This window comes from Chanos chanos, chromosome 7 (genome assembly GCF_902362185.1).
Source record: "Chanos chanos chromosome 7, fChaCha1.1, whole genome shotgun sequence".
Classification (NCBI taxonomy): Eukaryota; Metazoa; Chordata; class Actinopteri; order Gonorynchiformes; family Chanidae; genus Chanos; species Chanos chanos.
Window position 1 is genome coordinate 22,887,990 of NC_044501.1, and position 17,339 is coordinate 22,905,328.

Sequence of the window (17,339 nt, forward strand, 5' to 3'; positions counted from 1 at the left end):
GCTAGACCAGTCATCTGTGTATGTGTTTGTGTCTGTGTCTGTGTCTGTGTCTGTGTGTGTGTGTGTCTGTGTTTGTTAATGTGTTTGTTAATGTTTTTGTTAATGTGTGTGTTAATGTGTGTGTGTGTGTGTGTGTGTGTGCGCGCGCGTGCTCATCCAGCCCACCTGCAGTACTCTGAGATGTCGAGGCCTGCCAGGAATTACGTATATGCTTACTCAGCATTCAACACCAGTCATGTCACAAAGACACAATTCATTCACGCCAGTTACCCCTAAGTGTCAATGAATCCTTCAAAAATCACCAACATCCTAGTCTTACAAGTGCCGTATCACTGAGCGAATGTATTTCCCCAGCGTTGTCTTGGAACGCACTGTCTCTTTCCTCTAAAAGGAATAGGGAACAGGTCCAAAGCTAACACAGACAGCCTTTGGCTTACGTAATCAAACAAATGAGGCAGTAATGTATTATAGATGAATGGAGAAGGCCTAAAGCCCCGCCCATTGGAGCATATCCATCACACAGTCATTCACACAATGAGAGACAGAGAGAGAGGGAAGAAGGAGGATGGCCGTATGTATTCACTAACACAGTGGAGTTTTTCCTCTCATGTCCTTCTCATGTCCCTCATAAAAACCCTGACAGCAGGGTATGACAGCAGGGTATGGTAGCAGTAACATCAGGGTATGGTAACAGTGTATGACAGCAGGGTATGGTAACAGTGTATGACAGCAGGGTATGACAGCAGGGTATGACAGCAGGGTATGACAGCAGGGTATGACAGCAGGGTATGACAGCAGTGTATGGCAGCAGTGTATGGTAGCAGTGTATGGTAACAGTGTATGACAGCAGGGTATGGTAACAGTGTATGACAGCAGTGTATGGTAACAGTGTATGACAGCAGGGTATGGTAACAGTGTATGACAGCAGGGTATGGTAACAGTGTATGACAGCAGGGTATGGTAACAGTGTATGACAGCAGTGTATGGTAACAGTGTATAACAGCAGTGTATGGTAACAGTGTATGACAGCAGGGTATGGTTTTTAGCACAGATTTTGAAGATGTTCCTTTTCTCAACCTTACAGTTCAAAAGTTTCCAGAAAAGGATCTGATCCACTGTAGACTGGGTCTTAGAGCACTAATGAAAGAATTTATATTAATTTCTTTATAATTCAAACTGTTTGCTCAGCTGTGTGTGTGTGCGCGCGTGTGTGCTTGTGCGTGTGCAGGTGCATGTTCGTGTGTGTTGGTTCAGCACCAGTCCAGAAGCTGAACTCTCTTGTCTTCATTGGCTCGGTGTCCTGGTCCACGGTGTGTCAGACTTTATGCCTTTCTCCTGGAGCGTGAACTCTGAGGGCCCATGTCGCCTGCTTAGTTTTGGCAGGGCTCCTTCCTTTTTTGATGCAGGTTCAGCTGAACACGTGTGAAAAAAACAGCCTAACCCAACACACTCTACCAACCAACCACTGCCGCCTTCTACTCACAGAGAGAAAGAAACTCTCATTGTGTGTGTGTGTGTGTGTGTGTGAACAGTTTGGTTTCCTGCTCTGGGAGTTAAAGGCAGTTTAGTGTGAATGGAGTCAGGTTTAAAAAAAAAAAAAAAAACTTTGAACCTTTACAGACACAGGATTCTGCCAGCAATGACCTTTGACCCGACCCTTCAGCCCACTCTCCTGCAGTTTGAGTTGAGCAATGTGAATATGATTGGCTCACACACATACACACATATGTCCCTCATAGTAACACAATTAGAGAAGAGACCAGTCAAAAGGTCAGGATCTAAAGCTGGACTGGACCAGTGGCTGGACACTGCTGTGTGACCTCACAGTTAGAGCATACCTCACTGACCATTCCTGTCAGAGAGGCATGGTCACATGACTTTGGTAGGATTCAGCTGCTGATTGGCTGAATGATGTGGATCTGTGTGGACAGGATGTGACATAGGAGAGAGGAAGAGAACACGCCTTCTGTTCTCATGTATCAGTCTACCTCGCTCTGCTGGTTTAGATTCCCCTCTCATTCAGCATGCTCTCTCTTTCCTTTTTTCTCTCACTCACACACACACATACACACACACACACGAACGGAGTCTCTTTCTCTCATACTCTCTCACTCACACACACACACACACACACGTACAGAGTCTCTTTCTCTCATACTCTCTCACTCACACACACGTACAGAGTCTCTTTCTCTCATACTCTTTCACACACACACCCTCTCTCTCCTTTACTCTCTCTTACTGAGACACACACACACCATGTAGGGTGCTTTACTCACATGTCTTGGCTCATAGCTGACATTCTTAGAGATGGATACTCTCCCTCCCCCTCTCTTTCCCCTCTCCACGTTTCCCTGCTCTGCAGAGATCACTCTGACCCAGGGACAGCGGCTTTGTGTGTACGGCCGAGTCAAACTCCCCACCGCAGGCTGACCCAGGGACAGCGGCTTTGTGTGTACGGCCGAGTCAAACTCCCCACCGCAGGCTGACCCAGGGACAGCGGCTTTGTGTGTACGGCCGAGTCAAACTCCCCACCGCAGGCTGACCCAGGGACAGCGGCTTTGTGTGTACGGCCGAGTCAAACTCCCCACCGCAGGCTGACCCAGGGCCAGCGGCTTTGTGTGTACGGCCGAGTCAAACTCCCCACCGCAGGCTGACCCAGGGACAGCGGCTTTGTGTGTACGGCCGAGTCAAACTCCCCACCGCAGGCTGACCCAGGGACAGCGGCTTTGTGTGTACGGCCGAGTCAAACTCCCCACCGCAGGCTGACCCAGGGACAGCGGCTTTGTGTGTACGGCCGAGTCAAACTCCCCACCGCAGGCTGACCCAGGGACAGCGGCTTTGTGTGTACGGCCGGGTCAAACTCCCCACCGCAGGCTGACCCAGGGACAGCGGCTTTGTGTGTACGGCCGAGTCAAACTCCCCACCGCAGGCTGACCCAGGGACAGCGGCTTTGTGTGTACGGCCGAGTCAAACTCCCCACCGCAGGCTGACCCAGGGACAGCGGCTTTGTGTATGGCCGGGTCAAACTCCCCACCGCAGGCTGACCCAGGGACAGCGGCTTTGTGTACGGCCAGGTCAAACTCCCCACCGCAGGCTGCCAGAACCAAGTCGCTCTACCCCCTATTTCAAACATATTATATAACATATCAAACACATTACATATCAGTCCAAATCTTCAGAGTCTTGCCAGCCCACCGCACTGTCTGCCAGAGGAGTTTACCATACACTACTCTAACTCACCTCACGAACTGAAGCCTCAAATATTACCATACACTACTCTAACTTACCTCACTGACTGAAACATCAAATATCACCATACACTGCTCTAACTTACCTCACTGACAGAAACATCAAATATTACCATACACTGCTCTAACTTACCTCACTGACAGAAACATCAAATATTACCATACACTACTCTAACTTACCTCACTGACAGAAACATCAAATATTACCATACACTGCTCTAACTTACCTCACTGACAGAAACATCAAATATTACCATACACTGTTCTAACTTACCTCACTGACAGAAACATCAAATATTACCATACACTGCTCTAACTTACCTCACGAACTGAAGCATCAAATATCACCATACACTGCTCTAACTTACCTCACGGACTGAAACCTCAAATATTACCATACACTACTCTAACTTACCTCACTGACTGAAACCTCAAATATTACCATACACTGCTCTAACTTGCCTCACTGACAGAAACATCAAATATCACCATACACTGCTCTAACTTACCTCACGGACTGAAACCTCAAATATTACCATACACTACTCTAACTTACCTCACTGACAGAAACATCAAATATCACCATACACTGCTCTAACTTACCTCACTGACAGAAACATCAAATATCACCATACACTGTTCTAACTTACCTCACTGACAGAAACATCAAATATCACCATACACTACTCTAACTTACCTCACTGACTGAAACCTCAAATATCACCATACCCTGCTCTAACTTACCTCACGGACTGAAACCTCAAATATCACCATACCCTGCTCTAACTTACCTCACGGACTGAAACATCAAATATTACCATACACTGCTCTAACTTACCTCACTGACAGAAACATCAAATATCACCATACACTGCTCTAATTTAGTGACTTATCAAACAGACTTTGTCTCTGAATTTATCTGAGTATCATTCAAATCTGCTCCAGTGCTTTTCTCATAAAACATTACTCTCAGTTTTCTCAGTTTTTCTCAGTCGTCTGAAATTACGGGAGGGAACAGAGAAGTGGGCACGGTTATAAAAACACAGTGTGGTACAGCCCAGAGCAGAAACGACAGACTTTTCCTCAGTAATGTTCAGAGGTTGTGTTGGGGGCAATGTACAGAGGCGGTGTTGGGGGTATGCTTTATAGCACATATATACTCATATTCCTCATATTCCTGTGTCTGAGCGGTTTGGCCATAAAAGGTCTAACGGTGCTAGTCTAGTGGCCACGGGTTTTTATGCAGTGAAACATGTTTTTGAAGTCTGGATAACCATGTGATAAATGAAAGCTAGCTAGCTGTGAGTTTAAAAAATGAGTGTGTGATTAGGGCACTTCATTGTGCTGGTCATTTAGCATGGTCAGTAAGCCCTCGAGGGTGTCCTGATAGACAGACAGACACACACACACACACACACGCACAGAGACATGTGCCATCGCCCTTTGACACAAAACCATTCACATACTCTTCACCATTTTAGTCAAAGCCACTGATTTGCAGCTAGCATTTAGACGTGCCCATTCACATTTGGTCAGTACATTAGGCAGGCCCACTGGAGCTGTCTTCACCTGTTGGTGGTCTAAAGGATGCCCCTTGTTAACTGTGGACAGACAGGTTTGAAGTTGAGCTCTTCTCCTCTCAGCATCTGTACAGAACTACATCTCTGAGTTTACCATCTTACTGCCCAACCAGAGCAGCAGACTGACCTCAGGCCATAAGTGTGTGTGTGTGTGTGTGTGTGTGTGTGTGTGATTGTGTACTCACAGTTGAATTTTTGTTTTTCAGTCCATGACCTCTGCACTACAAGTCCAGAGTGATTCTCTCTCTCTCTCTCTCTCTCTCTCTCTCTCCCTCTCTTCTCTCCAGGCCTTAGTCAACAGGGGGTTCTGTGTGTCAGACACCCCCATGCTCTGGGTGTGTCGGTGTGTTGGTGGGTGGATCCCCCACCCCAACCTCCCTCACACAGCTGTCGTGTTTGCCCCCCGTGTGTGGAATGTAGAAAACAGGAGTAGAGTGTATTTTTACTGCACTGGATTTTTCGTGGCTTTATCTTCTCTTTCCTCCTCTCTGAAGTAACAGGAGAGAGAGAGAGGGATGAAGGAGATTGCGTATGTGGAGTGGTGTAGTGGAGAGAGCGAGAGAGAGAGACAGAGGGGGAAAGCCCTTATCATGTGATGTGTTAAATTTTCTCACATGTCTTTGCCTTTGGCCTGAAACGGTCCAAACAAACTCTGATCAGTCTATCACGACCTCTATGCTGCACGCAAAACACATACAGCTGACAGCAGGAAGATACCAGCACAAAAAAACTACACTGGTGTGTGTGAGAGAGAGTGTGTCTAAGAGAGGGAAAGAATGTGTGTGAGAGAGGGAGAGATTTTGTGTGTGTGTGTGTGTTTGTGAAAGAGAGAGTGTGTGTGTGTATGAGATGTGTTTTTATGGGAGAGTGAAAGAGAGAGAGTGTGTGAAATTGTCTTTGGATGTGAAGGGAATGGTTTTATATGTGTGCTCTATGTATGGAAACAGCACCAGTGTAAAACAACCTGCCTCCCATGGGTCTGACCTGCCTCCCATGTGAAAAAACAGAAAAAGGCCAGTCTTCAGGCTGAGACTGGTAGGTGTTTAGTAGGTATTCTATAATTGATTCAGATAGGTATTGTAAATGTATTCAGTTTGTTTGGTGAGGGTTTTATAATAGATTCACCTTGGTCAGTAGGTATTGTGTAATGTATTCAGTTTGTTTAGTGGGGGTTTTATAATAAATTCAGATTGGTCAATAGGTATTGTAAAATGTATTCAGTTGGAGACAGTCTACTCTGAATGTGGGAACTACTCGTGACAGAGTAAGAAACAGCTCACCAGAACTATAACTACCCTGCCATTACAGTGTCTTTACTGCCCCCTGCTGTCCAGCCTGCTGTAACTATAGCTTGCACTGACACGGCCTCAGTTCTCCTCAGTACTGCAGTCAGGGCCCAAACGCTGACACCTAGTGGTGAAGATTTGCAACAGCATCTGAACAGCACTTCCCTTCTGAATCTTTGTGTTTGAAAGATTTATCATGTTAAATTTGTGCTATGTGCTTTTAGTGTAATGGCCCCTATTTCATTTGTGTAATTAATTATTCTATTATTCTAATTATGATATTATGACTGGGCATGCCAGTGCCTATGAAAGGTTTAATGGTTCTGGGTACATTGCAGACTGGAGAAGATCATTATGGAATTATTTAATCATTATTCAGTGCGGACAAGACTGTGTTCCCCACACACTGAAATCTCTCTCCCTCTCTCTCTCTCTCTCTCTCTCTCTCACTCTTTCTCTTACTCACACTCTCTCCCTCTCTCTCTCTCTCTCTCTCTGTCTGTCTGTGTCTCTCTCTCTGTGTCTGTCTGTCTGGTAGGTAAAGATGAGGTGCGTGTGCAGTTGGATAGTGCTTTGCAGGACGTGAACACGCGCTATGCTGTGTTGGAGGAGACAGAGAAGAGAGCTGTGTGTCGTGCTCTGGTGGAGGAACGGGGCCGATTCTGCTCATTCGTCAGCATGCTGAAACCTGTGCTGGTGAGGACACAGTCATACACACACACACACACACAAACAGCTGGGGTCTCAATATAGCATGTAAGACCTGTGGAAAGTCAAAGCATTAGACCTGTCACTGAGGAGGTGTGAGTTGTGTGTGGGTGTGTGTGTATGTGTGTAAAGTCTGTGTTGTGTTGGAAACAGGATGAAGAGATCAGCATGCTTGGGGAGGTTACACACTTGCAGACTATTCTTGAAGACCTGGGCAACCTCACTGCAGAGCCGAACAAACTGCCTCCTGCCAGCGAACAGGTGATATACACACTCTCTTCAAAAATATCCTGAAGTGCAATTACACAAATGAAAAACTGCCTCAGAAATAAAATTTTAAATGCTCAGTCTCTTTTCTCTGTCTGTCTGTCTGTCTCTCTCTATTTCACACTCTCTCTCAGGTCATCCTGGATCTCAAAGGCTCAGACTACACTTATGCTTACCAGACACCCCCAGCATCACCTAGCAACTCATTGTCACGGAAAAGCAGCATCAGCAGGTGCCAGAAAACCCCTCACCTGACAGCCATTCACACAAAGGAGAAAAAACTTAAGCAAGCCACGAGAGCTAAAAAAAAACAACAGCAAAAGACACTGTGGCTTTAAAAATACAGACAGAGTGTACAGTGTGTTGAGTACAGTCAGACAGTGGAGACAGAGTGTACAGTGTGTTGAGTACAGTCAGACAGTGGAGACAGAGTGTACAGTGTGTTGAGTAAAGTCAGACAGTGGAGACAGAATGTACAGTGTGTTGAGTACAGTCAGACAGTGGAGACAGAGTGTACAGTGTGTTGAGTACAGTCAGACAGTGGAGACAGAATGTACAGTGTGTTGAGTACAGTCAGACAGTGGAGACAGAATGTACAGTGTGTTGAGTACAGTCAGACAGTGGAGACAGAATGTACAGTGTGTTGAGTACAGTCAGACAGTGGAGACAGAGTGTACAGTGTGTTGAGTACAGTCAGACAGTGGAGACAGAATGTACAGTGTGTTGAGTACAGTCAGACAGTGGAGACAGAGTGTACAGTGTGTTGAGTACAGTCAGACAGTGGAGACAGAATGTACAGTGTGTTGAGTAAAGTCAGACAGTGGAGACAGAGTGTACAGTGTGTTGAGTACAGTCAGACAGTGGAGAAAGAGTGTACAGTGTGTTGAGTACAGTCAGACAGTGGAGACAGAGTGTACAGTGTGTTGAGTACAGTCAGACAGTGGAGACAGAATGTACAGTGTGTTGAGTACAGTCAGACAGTGGAGACAGAGTGTACAGTGTGTTGAGTACAGTCAGACAGTGGAGACAGAATGTACAGTGTGTTGAGTACAGTCAGACAGTGGAGACAGAGTGTACAGTGTGTTGAGTACAGTCAGACAGTGGAGACAGAATGTACAGTGTGTTGAGTACAGTCAGACAGTGGAGACAGAGTGTACAGTGTGTTGAGTACAGTCAGACAGTGGAGACAGAATGTACAGTGTGTTGAGTAAAGTCAGACAGTGGAGACAGAGTGTACAGTGTGTTGAGTACAGTCAGACAGTGGAGACAGAGTGTACAGTGTGTTGAGTACAGTCAGACAGTGGAGACAGAGTGTACAGTGTGTTGAGTACAGTCAGACAGTGGAGACAGAGTGTACAGTGTGTTGAGTACAGTCAGACAGTGGAGACAGAATGTACAGTGTGTTGAGTACAGTCAGACAGTGGAGACAGAATGTACAGTGTGTTGAGTACAGTCAGACAGTGGAGACAGAGTGTACAGTGTGTTGAGTACAGTCAGACAGTGGAGACAGAATGTACAGTGTGTTGAGTAAAGTCAGACAGTGGAGACAGAATGTATAGTGTGTTGAGTACAGTCAGACAGTGGAGACAGAGTGTACAGTGTGTTGAGTACAGTCAGACAGTGGAGACAGAATGTACAGTGTGTTGAGTACAGTCAGACAGTGGAGACAGAATGTACAGTGTGTTGAGTACAGTCAGACAGTGGAGACAGAGTGTTTAGAGTTCCAGAACAGTCTTTGAATAGAAGAGGGTTAAGAGAGCTGTCGTTAGTGGAAGCCATTATGGAAAATGCTGTTTTTCATAAGTGCTCTGAAGAAACAGCTGACATGCATGGAGCTGTGGAGAAAGAGAGAAGAAGGCAGGAAATGAAGGATGATGGAAAGAACTGGGCTGATGAAGAGAACAGATGTCTGGTTTGGAATGTGTGTGTGTGTGTGTGTGTGTGTGTGTGTGTGTTTCTCTGGAAAAAAGCTGTCATTCTCTCCTCTTCCTCCTGACACTCATGTCTTCCACAGTAATGGTTCTCTTCACATTTCAACTTTAGATAAGATGGGCTTCCAGTCAGACCAATCTGTGAATGAGCAGACAGACTGGTCTATGCAGAAAACTGCACAGCTCTGTCCACACAGGGACAGCCTGGCCTCCACAAGACACACACACACGTAGGACCAGATGTGAAGGGACCCGCTGGTTTCTCTAGAGTTTCTATGTGGGCTGTGTATGTCGCGTGTGTGTGCGTATGTGGAATGAAAAGGCACTGCTGCTTATAAGTGGTGAATGGAAGACTTAATTGTCTGGATCACACACACACACACCCGTGGATGCAGTAAAGGTTAGTGTGACTCTCTGTGGCTGGCAGTGCGGTTTTGCTCTCCGCGACCACTGCTTCACGGCTCTGTGTGTAAAGAACAAACTGCTGTGTATGCTACAGAAGCCGAGGAGTTTTTCCAGAACATTCTGTTCTAGAGGAGCTGTTTCCATAATAGCATATGCATATGACTGTAACGCTCAGAATGAGGTTTTAATGCCTCCAACTCACAACTCAGCGCACCCTTAGTGAAGTCAAATGCACCCAAATCATACTGCAGGTCTCTCTTTCTCAGCTCCACTAATACCAGCTCTCCTGACTTCCACAAGAGGGCAGTCTCAGAGTGAACTATGCTTTATTTCAAGTCTCTCGCAGGACATGGCAGCTGAAGCGTTGGCTGATGGCCGCTGCTTTGTGTCTTTAAACCTGTCTGTGTGAGGTGTGATTCTCTGTTTGGAGGAATGTCCAGTTCTCCCACAGTTCCCTGTACTCTGACCATCATGGGTCACTCTGGGTTTGTGTGAGCGTTGTCCAGGTGGGATTTTGATAGACGGAAATGAGCACCCCACCTTATTGGTGTCCGCTACAATTCGTTTTCTGTGTGCCCATGGCTCTCTGGGTAATGTAGTTCACTGAAGCAGTTAGTACTCTTAGTAAGGCCCAGCACTCATTCAGGTTCTTTGTGATATACTGGCCCAACAGAGGCTGCCGTGTACGTGTGGAGTTTGACATATGCATTAGTAGTCAAGAACATGATAAAACAAGTGTGTAGGAAACAAAGTGTCTGTACTGTAGTTTAATCTCTCTCTCTCTCTCTCTCTCTTTCTCTCTCTCTCTCTCTCTCTCTCTCTCTGTCTGTCAGCAATTATACCTCAGTGCGACATGTTCCTTCTCTGGACTCTATCTCCAGTGCCGTTGACGGGCTTCACCTGCGTGTCCCAGAGACAGGACAAGTATGTTTACGTATGCACGCAAACAAATATACTCATACAAACACACACATGCACAAATATACTCATACAAACACACACATGCACAAATATACTCATACAAACACACACATGCACAAATATACTCATACAAACATGCACTCGCACACACAAATATACTCATAGAAACACACACATGCACACCCATACACAAATAGACTCATGCGTGCATACAAATTTCACATCTCTGTGATCTTGCACACCACCGCATTTAACCCATCCTTACACACCTGTAGTGAGCACACACACCATCCTTACACACCTGTAGTGAGCACACACACCATCCTTACACACCTGTAGTGAGCACACACACCATCCTTACACACCTGTAGTGAGCACACACACCATCCTTACACCCCTGTAGTGAGCACACACACCATCCTTACACACCTGTAGTGAGCACACACACCATCCTTACACACCTGTAGTGAGCACACACACCATCCTTACACACCTGTAGTGAGCACACACACCATCCTTACACCCCTGTAGTGAGCACACACACCATCCTTACACACCTGTAGTGAGCACACACACCATCCTTACACACCTGTAGTGAGCACACACACCATCCTTACACACCTGTAGTGAGCACACACACCATCCTTACACCCCTGTAGTGAGCACACACACCATCCTTACACCCCTGTAGTGAGCACACACACCATCCTTACACACCTGTAGTGAGCACACACACCATCCTTACACACCTGTAGTGAGCACACACACCATCCTTACACACCTGTAGTGAGCACACACACCATCCTTACACACCTGTAGTGAGCACACACACCATCCTTACACACCTGTAGTGAGCACACACACCATCCTTACACACCAGTAGTGAGCACACACACCATCCTGTGGTGTAGAGCTGTATGACTGTGTGTGTGTGTGTGTGTCTGTGTAGAGCTGTATGACTGTGTGTGTGTGTGTAGAGCTGTATGACTGTGTGTGTGTGTGTGTCTGTGTAGAGCTGTATGACTGTGTGTGTGTGTGTGTAGAGCTGTATGACTGTGTGTGTGTGTGTGTGTGTAGAGCTGTATGACTGTGTGTGTGTGTGTAGAGCTGTATGACTGTGTGTGTGTGTGTATGTGTGTGTGTGTGTGTATGTGTGTGTGTGTGTAGAGCTGTATGACTGTGTGTGTGTGTGTAGAGCTGTATGACTGTGTGTGTGTGTGTAGAGCTGTATGACTTTGTGTGTAGAGCTCTGTGTGTGTGTGTGTGTGTGTGTGTGTGTGTGTGTGTGTGTGTTGGGTTAGAGCTGTATGACTGTGTATATGTATGTAGAGCTGTATGACTGTCTGTGTGTGTGTGTGTGTGTGTGTGTGTATGTGTGTGGAGCTGTGTGACTGTGTGTGTAGAGCTGTGTGTGTGTGTGTGTGTGTGTTGGGTTAGAGCTGTATGACAGTGTATATGTATGTAGAGCTGTATGACTGTGTCTGTGTGTGTGTATGTATGCGTGTGGAGCTGTGTGACTGTGTGTGTGTGTGTAGAGCTGTATGACTGTCTGTGTGTGTGTGTGTGTGTGTGTGTATATGTATGTGTGTGGAGCTGTGTGACTGTGTGTGGAGCTGTGTGACTGTGTGTGTTTATGTGTGTAAAGCTGTATGACTGGGTGTATATGTACATAGTGCTGTATGCCTGTGTGTTTATATGTTTATAGCAGTATGCAGAGCTGTCTTCATAATCCTGTATGTGTCCTGTTGTTATGGCCTGTCACCAGCTCGTAGCATAAAAGGGGAGACGCACACGATAACAGTTCTAAGTCTAGGGGTTTTTATTATCCAAAACATATAGACAAAGGATTAAGAAAGCGAGTTGAGGAAGCGAAGCGGGTACACAATCACACTGAGCTGGGATGGACCCGTATCCACTAGAACACCCATGCGCGTCTCGCCGGAATGGTGCCAGGAGGGTCTACAAATAGGCTCGTCCCACAGGTTTCAGGTGCCCCAAGTCTGCTAATCAACAGGTTAGAAAATACCAAAACAAAACAAACAAAAACATAATCGCCACCAGTAGGGGTTGTCAGTGCTACCTAGCTGCTATTATTTAGGTGGCCACCAGGACTGGGGAACGTAACGCCCCCACCCCAAAATGGTGACTGGTCGCCACAAGAGAACTGTCAACAAAGAAAAACACAGAGATAACCCAACCACCACTGGTAGTCACTGTGCATGCAGCTCATAGGTTGGAGCGGCACAAAGCCATACAACTCAAGCAGTTCCATTATTCAAGAGGTTATAGGTAAGGTAGGCTATAACATAATGGGAAGAATTAATATATTCCGTACCATACCTGCAAGTGTCCAGCAAAAACTGATATTTTACTGCACACAATTCTGTATTGCAATCCACGCAGAGAACATGTACATATATACATCCAGCGCATTGTAAGATTATAGTAACATCTGAACAGACATGGTTCAGGATAAGAGAACTGTTTAACCTGATGGTCTTATTACCATAGATACAAAGAAAGCCTCACACCTCTGGCGCCGCGTTACTGTTGGAGCCAAGAGCAACTGATTAAGGCAAAATACCACCAGTAATGGGCAAATGACAGCCATCACAGACAAAAGGGGAATTTAGCATTAACACCAAGAGTCTGATTTGCATCAAGCAACGTTGTACACCTATTGTCTGTTTGCTTCATGGTATAAAAGGCCGATCACGGTAACAGTTCTCTGAGTTAAGCTTCAGCGCAGGCAGACATGCTGCCGGATTCCACCACCACCAAATAAAGCTTTGCTCCGGTTCCTTTACTAGTAAAATCGCAAGAAAATCCAACAGCATCAACCTTTGGTTAGCATTATACATGCGGTTTAGGAATTTCAGCGGATCATGATCATTATAAACTAAAACTAGAAACTAATGTTGGGAAAGTCCTTCTGATCCACCTCAGCTGTTTGCCACCTGTTCATTTCATCAGCTCACTTTGAAATCCTTGTCTGATCCAAATCCACATTACACAGTCTAAATTCTCAAATGCAAAGTCACATCCAGTCTCAGCCATGGTAAATGTTATGAGTGGTTAGTCTAACTGATCTGAGTCACCTCTGTGTATATTGATAGTGTACTTTTTTTTTTTTTTTTTGTACACAGCCTCACATTGCTGTCCTGCCTTTTGTCTGTGTAATGGTTAGTGCTTATCGTGTGCCTTCTCTCTCTGACTGCATGTGTAAATCCAAAGCATGGCTTAGCTTGCTGGCACACACTGTTTAGGAGACAGTGTTCCCATGAATTTTCTCCAGTGGAGGGTTAGGCCACAAAATATTAGTTTTTGGGGAGATAAGACTTAAGAGTTTCTTTAACAACAGTGTGTTGTGTAGGCAATTCACGTCTCATCAGCAAAGTTAACTCTTTACCCAAAGAATTGACAAAGGCCACTGACAAAGGCCACTGACAACAGCCACTGACAACAGCCACTGACAACAGCCACTGACAACAGCCACTGACAACAGCCACTGATACCAGCCACTGACGGCCTTCTCTGACGTACTGCCATCCTGCAGAGGTCTCCTCTGTGGAGTGGTGATCTGTGTTAAACCTGAGCTATCCTGAGCTCTCTATCATTACACAAAACCTCTCTCTGTGTGCACAGCAGCAGCATTTACCATCCCACAGGAAATCTCAACAATTACCACAGATTTTAGCATTGTCTCCGTAGTGATCATTTTGTTACAGTCGTGTGCCAGCTCACTTAGCTGCCATCTGTAGAGCATTGGTGACTGTTAGTGGAGATAACAACAACCTGTTTCTGTAACTGTTATTGGATGAAAGAGGAATAATTTGCTCCTGTGGTCTGTCTTTACACGGTCGATATTTGGCAGAATCCCCATGGGAAAAGCAGTAGCGTGTGTAAACAGGGAAAGATTTGGCTGAGATGTGTGTGTGTGTGTGTGTGTTTTAGGAGCAGAGTGGTGCTAACAGTCAGACTGCCTCAGGCACAGAGAACGGCACTGCCAAACCTCCCCCTTACAGCGCCTACAACCAGCATGGAGAACGGACACGAACCCTCTCCACCTCCTCCAGCAAGGTACATGTACACACACATACACACACATACGCCCAAACACACACACCTACACACATATGCACACACACACACATACGGTCACACATATGTGCGTGCGTGCACACACACACACACATACGCCCAAACACACACACATATGCACACACCCACATGCTCACACATACACGTGCGCGCACACACAGGGAATGAGTGCTGACTGAGCAGCCTGTGTTTTGTTGTCTGTGGTGTGTATAGCCACAGTCTGCCAGAGAGCAGCTGGCTCTCACTCTGGGTGGAGGACTGAACTCAGAGGCTCCCAGGACCAGTCGAGATTCCCTGCACTGCTCCAGTGGCTATAGCACGCAAACTACCACCCCATCCTGCTCCGAGGACACGATTCCCTCTCACCACGGTGAGTACGCACGCACACATACACCTATAAACACATACACGCTCATACACCTATAAACGCACGCGCACACACACTCCCACACTTTCAACACATACACATGCATGCACAGAAGCAAACACACACACATGCATAGGCATTATATGGAATTGGGTTGCAATAGGATAATTGAGATAGGTTTGGAATACTTCACTGCACAGTGCATGGTGTCTGTGCTGTGTGTCTGAGTTAAACAGGTGTGTGTCTGTTCATTTCCTTTGATTTGTCCATGTTTTTCTGCATGCTGAATGAATTATGTGGTTGGAGCCAAAGCTGCTGGCTGTTTGTGTTTGCTCACTGGTAGATGTGTCTAACACAGAAGCATCCATCTGTAGACATGAAGACGTAGGGTTTGTTTTGACACCGTTCTCTCCCTAGTCCAGCCTGAAGTCTGTCTCTGTCAGTGCCAACCAACAGCTCATTCATTTATTCACTTTCTCATCCATTCATTATGTGCTGTCTTTTTAAGCACTTGCTCCTATAAGGAGAGCTATTCTGCCTTTAGCTTTAACTCAATGAACATAGTCATATACGAACACACACACACACACATCTAAATGTATGAAATACACACAAACACACACACATCTCTGTAAATATCTCACTGTTTGTTGATGTCTACAACAACTTAGTGAGTGAGAACGTGTGTGAGTGTGTTTGCGTATGTATGAGTGAGTGTGTGCGTGTGTTTTGTGCGTGTTTGTGTGCGTGTGTATGTGTGTGTACGTGTGAGTGTATTAGTTACTCATTGAGGCTTATTCATACACGGCTGTCAGAATGCCGGTCCACTCCCTGCACCCCTTGCCCTCACTCTTTCTTCCTGAAATCTCATGCAACGTTTCTGTTTTCTTTCTTTCTTTTTCCTTTTTTGTATTTGATATGAGTTTGCACAACTGACATCAGTATAATTGAGACCGGGCCATAATTTAGTCAGAGGTTTGTGTGTGAGTGTCAAACACATGCATCCTCCAATCTGCCTGGAAGTTTGACCTGTGCCCACAAATCTCAGACCAGATTAGTGCCCATAATCTGGTTGTGGTTTCCTGTATACAAGTTAAACGTCCTTTATTGTTCTTTTTCAGCGGTAAAGAAAGAGCCACCTCTTTATGGTAGGTTTCAAAACATTCCTGTCTGGAGTACTCTGTTTTTTCTGCCTGTCCTGCTCGCCAGTAAACATCAAAAAACAAAGCCATCTTTTCACCTAGACACAGTATGGACTGACAGTGGAAGAGTGTCTGTGTGTGTGTGTGTGTGTCTGTGTCTGTGTGTCAAAGCATAGAATTGGGTATCTTTGTAACAGAGTGGGAAATTGTGTGTGGGTGTGCGAGCGCAGGCGTGTTCGTGTGTGTGTGTGTTATAGAGAGAACTTTTGGGAAACAAGAACAGTGTGTCAGTGGAGGAGATAGCTACAATACAGGTGTTTCCATTTGTTTGTAAATCATTCTCACTGATGGAGCTGGGTAAATCATAGCTAATGCTTTCAAAGTGTATGTCTTCTCACAATGGCCAGGACACAACAGGGGTCACATTTTCCATGTGCCTGTTTAGAACAAACAGACACATTCCCCTTTCTCTGAAAGGCATATATGGTTTAATGGATGTTTGCTGCTCTTGTTGTCTGTCAGAGGGTTCCTGACTGCTGGTGTGGTTAGGTTTTCAGAGCAAACCTGTCGTTTAGTATGGGGACGTCCTTCAGTGCTGTTAGAGAGTAACACACTTCTGTTGTATGCTGCCCCATGTTCAGCCCAACTCTACACACTTCACTAGACGCTGCTTTTCATGTCCATGTATTGAAGCCTGACATTTGAGTTTTATTTGTAGTTCTTACTGTTGGGTCGTTTGCATTTTCATTGGCTTTAAGCTTTAGTAATTAATTAATCAGTTGGAAGCAGACATGAAGTCTTCTCTCCCTGTTTCTTTTCCTCTCAGATTATGACTACATCTCGCTCCACGGAGGGGACGAAGTCGACAGCCATCCAGATTTCGACAAGTCCTCCACCATCCCACGCAACAGCGACCTGAGCCTGAACTATCGCAAGATGTTCCAGACCAAACGCCCCGCCTCCACCGTCAGCCTATTGGCCGACCCTGAGCCGCTGGCACATCAGCAGCACACTGCTACCATCCGCCGCAAACCTTCTAGTAAACCCAACTTCCGCCGCGGCACCATCAGTGGAGGAGTTCCCATACCCATCAGCACTCCACAGGTAAGGCTCTGTCCGCAACTCCGCACCTGATCAGTCTTCTCTCAGGTTCAGGACGCCTCATTGGCTTTAAGTGCTGGGAAGGAAAAGCTGTTTTATGAAAGACTCTGTGGACACTGTAGGCTATATGGTGTTGTATTATCACTTATATGCGATTGATAGGATCATGTGCTATGTATAGAGAACATACAATAAATTTTTGTTTCCTGTAGGTAAGCGTCTGTTTGACAAGTTTTGTTGGCAGAACACCTGTAACACTGAAAAGATAAAAGGATGGAA

The 17,339-nt window shown here is 45.9% G+C and overlaps 1 protein-coding gene across 2 annotated transcripts in view; it reads left to right on the plus strand.

Moving 5' to 3' along the window:
• mtss1 (MTSS I-BAR domain containing 1) overlaps positions 1 to 17,339 on the plus strand; it is a 65,572-nt gene that overhangs the window by 47,141 nt on the left and 1,092 nt on the right. Inside the window, exons 8-15 of one of the 2 annotated variants that reach the window (XM_030780016.1) lie at positions 6,656 to 6,813; positions 6,979 to 7,086; positions 7,227 to 7,324; positions 10,262 to 10,352; positions 14,304 to 14,429; positions 14,664 to 14,820; positions 15,939 to 15,965; positions 16,786 to 17,063. In XM_030780016.1, the coding sequence (XP_030635876.1) occupies positions 6,656 to 6,813; positions 6,979 to 7,086; positions 7,227 to 7,324; positions 10,262 to 10,352; positions 14,304 to 14,429; positions 14,664 to 14,820; positions 15,939 to 15,965; positions 16,786 to 17,063 (1,043 nt within the window). The remainder of the gene's footprint in view (positions 1 to 6,655; positions 6,814 to 6,978; positions 7,087 to 7,226; positions 7,325 to 10,261; positions 10,353 to 14,303; positions 14,430 to 14,663; positions 14,821 to 15,938; positions 15,966 to 16,785; positions 17,064 to 17,339) is intronic. The other variant, XM_030780017.1, reaches the window with a different exon arrangement.